Source organism: Trypanosoma cruzi, genomic scaffold, assembly GCF_000209065.1.
Source record: "Trypanosoma cruzi strain CL Brener 1047053516273 genomic scaffold, whole genome shotgun sequence".
NCBI classification, from domain to species: Eukaryota; Euglenozoa; class Kinetoplastea; order Trypanosomatida; family Trypanosomatidae; genus Trypanosoma; species Trypanosoma cruzi.
Window position 1 is genome coordinate 224,374 of NW_001849529.1, and position 2,632 is coordinate 227,005.

The 2,632-nt window shown below is 47.0% G+C and overlaps 2 protein-coding genes across 2 annotated transcripts, besides 10 other annotated features; both read right to left on the bottom strand.

The window, feature by feature from the left end:
* Positions 1-392, bottom strand: Tc00.1047053466593.19 (hypothetical protein, conserved; the record flags this gene model as incomplete). Its single annotated transcript, XM_797666.1, has 1 exon — positions 1-392. A coding segment is annotated over one exon (392 nt), but the record flags the coding sequence as incomplete, so codon positions are not given.
* Positions 1-2,632: a sequence feature (heterozygous, non-Esmeraldo-like haplotype).
* Positions 424-449: a microsatellite.
* Positions 738-768: a microsatellite.
* Positions 816-840: a sequence feature (AT_rich).
* Positions 952-971: a microsatellite.
* Positions 1,020-1,045: a microsatellite.
* Positions 1,076-1,099: a sequence feature (AT_rich).
* Tc00.1047053466593.10 (hypothetical protein, conserved) lies at positions 1,127-1,927 on the bottom strand (the record flags this gene model as incomplete). Its single annotated transcript, XM_797665.1, has 1 exon — positions 1,127-1,927. One exon carries the CDS (start codon positions 1,925-1,927, stop codon positions 1,127-1,129), a length of 801 nt encoding a protein of 266 aa, XP_802758.1.
* Positions 2,365-2,424: a sequence feature (T-rich).
* Positions 2,451-2,484: a microsatellite.
* Positions 2,596-2,617: a microsatellite.

Genomic DNA, 2,632 nt, shown 5'->3' on the forward strand with positions numbered 1-2,632 from the left:
AGTTCCGCTGTGTGCGAGCCGCACTGTGTGTTTGACAGAGCCCTTTTCGTGTTGCAGAGGTCCACCACCACGTCGTTGGTGCCCATTGAGATGGCGGTGAGGATGAGGGCAAGGATCGAGATGGCTTCATGGGCGTAGTACAGTAGCAGCTGTGGCTGCTTGCGGTGCACCATCGCCGAGAGAAACGTGGCCACGGCAAGGAGAATAAAGGAGATAATGCAAGCCGCATAGCGCGCCAGTACCCCACCCCCTTCTTTTGCAATCGACACGGACCACGTCACAATAAAAATCAGCATCGCCACACAGTTAAATATAATAAAGAAAAGATTAATTCTACTCAGCAGGACGGCCTTCAAATTGGCCTGATGAATTTGTTGAATGACCGTCTGCATCTTTTTTCTTCACAATGTCTCGTGTGTTTTTTCTTTCTTTCTCTCTCTCTCTCTCTCCCCTTTCCTCCCCCTTATTGCTAGGATATATATATATTTCCTTTATGTCACCCAACAAACGGCACGTGTAACGGAGTGAATGAGGCACACGGTGCTGCTTCGTGTGTGTGTTTATGTCGCCACTTCGCTTCCGCAGCCTCAAAGAAGTCCTCTTCCCCAATCCTCCCCCGCCACGATGCCAATGCCAATGTGTACACAAAACCTGTCTGATATCCGAAAGTTGGACCGCGACCTCGCTGTCACGCCGTTCTTTAAAAAATAGAAGACATCGGCGCCAGTGGGAAAGTCAAAAAGAGGAAAAAAAAAGAAAAAAAAAAAAGACAAACGCATCACATATTGACAGAATCATCCTCGTCTTTCTTTAAGAATTATTTATTTATTTTTATTATTTGTTTCTCAGCAAAGACACGTACATGCATGTATGCACATGCTGGGATATTTGCGGAAAGAGAGTGACATAAGGCACATGTCTTAAACATCCCCTTTCCCCGCCACCCACCACAAACAAAAACAAAAACAAAATTCAAATCAAATCTGTTGTTGCATTTGAACGGCAATCAAATGACACGTAAAAAAAAAAAAAACAAAAGAAAAAATCGCACACACACAGAGAGAGAGAGGGAAGGAAAAAATTAATAATAATAAAAAAACAACAAAACATAAAACACGCAAAGAGATTAAGGCGTACATGCAAGAAGTCGCCTTATTCCTGCCCGTTTGTGCAGCTCGAAAGCTCGCCGCAGCTCCGCATATTGCTCGGCACTGATATTATGTGATCCAAAGCGCGGCGGTACGTGACGCACGTGTTCTCCAATGTACAACTCCGGTGGTGGTGGTGCCTCACATTCTTCAAGCGCATAGCCCGTGCGAAAGGACTGCATCAGCTGCAGTTGTTGATGAAATGGAAGCCTGTGATATGTCATAAGCACGTCACATCGTAGTAAGTGAGGAATATCGCTCAAAGGACCCAAAATGTAACCTGAAAGTGCCTCCAACATGTCATTAAGCGCCTGACATGACAGCCGCTCTCCAAACGCGTCAAGCACAGGAGTAAGAATAAATAGTGGGTAGCGCCGTTGCCAGAGGCAGATGTTGTAAAGTCTTCGATAAGGCGTTGCAGGAGACGCCGACAACTGAGATCGGGCTGGAGGAGGTGCTTTCGCCTGAGCCGTGCTGATCCACCCCCGCACAACGCCTCGCAACACGTGGAGGGTAGAGGCGCAGCGAGTCAGGACTGGAAGTGGCCACTCCAGAAGACGGCTCAACAGCACCTCAACTTCCCTGTCATGATCGCTGGTGGATTGTCGTCGTCTTTCTTCCGCCACAACAATCAACTGATGGAGCGCCACACAAGTAAGGGCGGCGGGGTGAAGAGCAATGCAACGCAGCGCCCAGAGAGAGGGCCGCATTTCATGGGAAGAATGAAACGAGATTCGCTCTGCCATTTGCCGGCCGCTCCTCCTGCAACCAGGACGCATGTAGACAAACACGAGCAAAAAAAAAAAAAGAAAAAGGGGGGATTGGGAGGGGACCAAGAGGCACAGACCAGACACAAACAGACAATAACACACAGCGGACTTCCTCGGCTACTCACCAAACTGACGGTCCATTTAATCCAGACGGATCACAAATGCCGCTGCGGAGAGACCAAACTGATAGCGACACGGCACGTACGGTGGTGTTGGGCAGTCATCATTGCTCGCATCTCCACCGTCATCCTCATCCTCCTCGTCGACGGGTAATTCGTCCCCGCCCTCCGAATGCAAACATCTTTCCAAATTCTCCTGCAGGGACCGTCGGTTGCCGTTTTCCCCGCCCATTTCCATCTCATCCCTCTGCGTGAGAAAGGGGTTATTGAGCCGCATTTCGTTCCGGTGTCCCTTTTTTTTTTTTTTTTGCGAGAATCCCCGCGCTGAAAACCAAAAAAATAAAATCAAATAGAAGGAAGAAAAAACAAAAAAAAAACAGAACAAAAGGCAAATATTTAAGAAGACATGCCGGAAATAAATAAATAAATAAATAATTAATTAATTAATAAAAAACAAACAAACAACACAATTGCAATCGACGCCGTTAAAGAGAGAGAGAGAAACAGGGGAAACAGGGGGAAAGAGAGAAGCGACAGCGGTGTAAAATCAACCAAATCTTTTTTTTTTTTTTTTTTTTTTGGGGTTTTCCCCCCC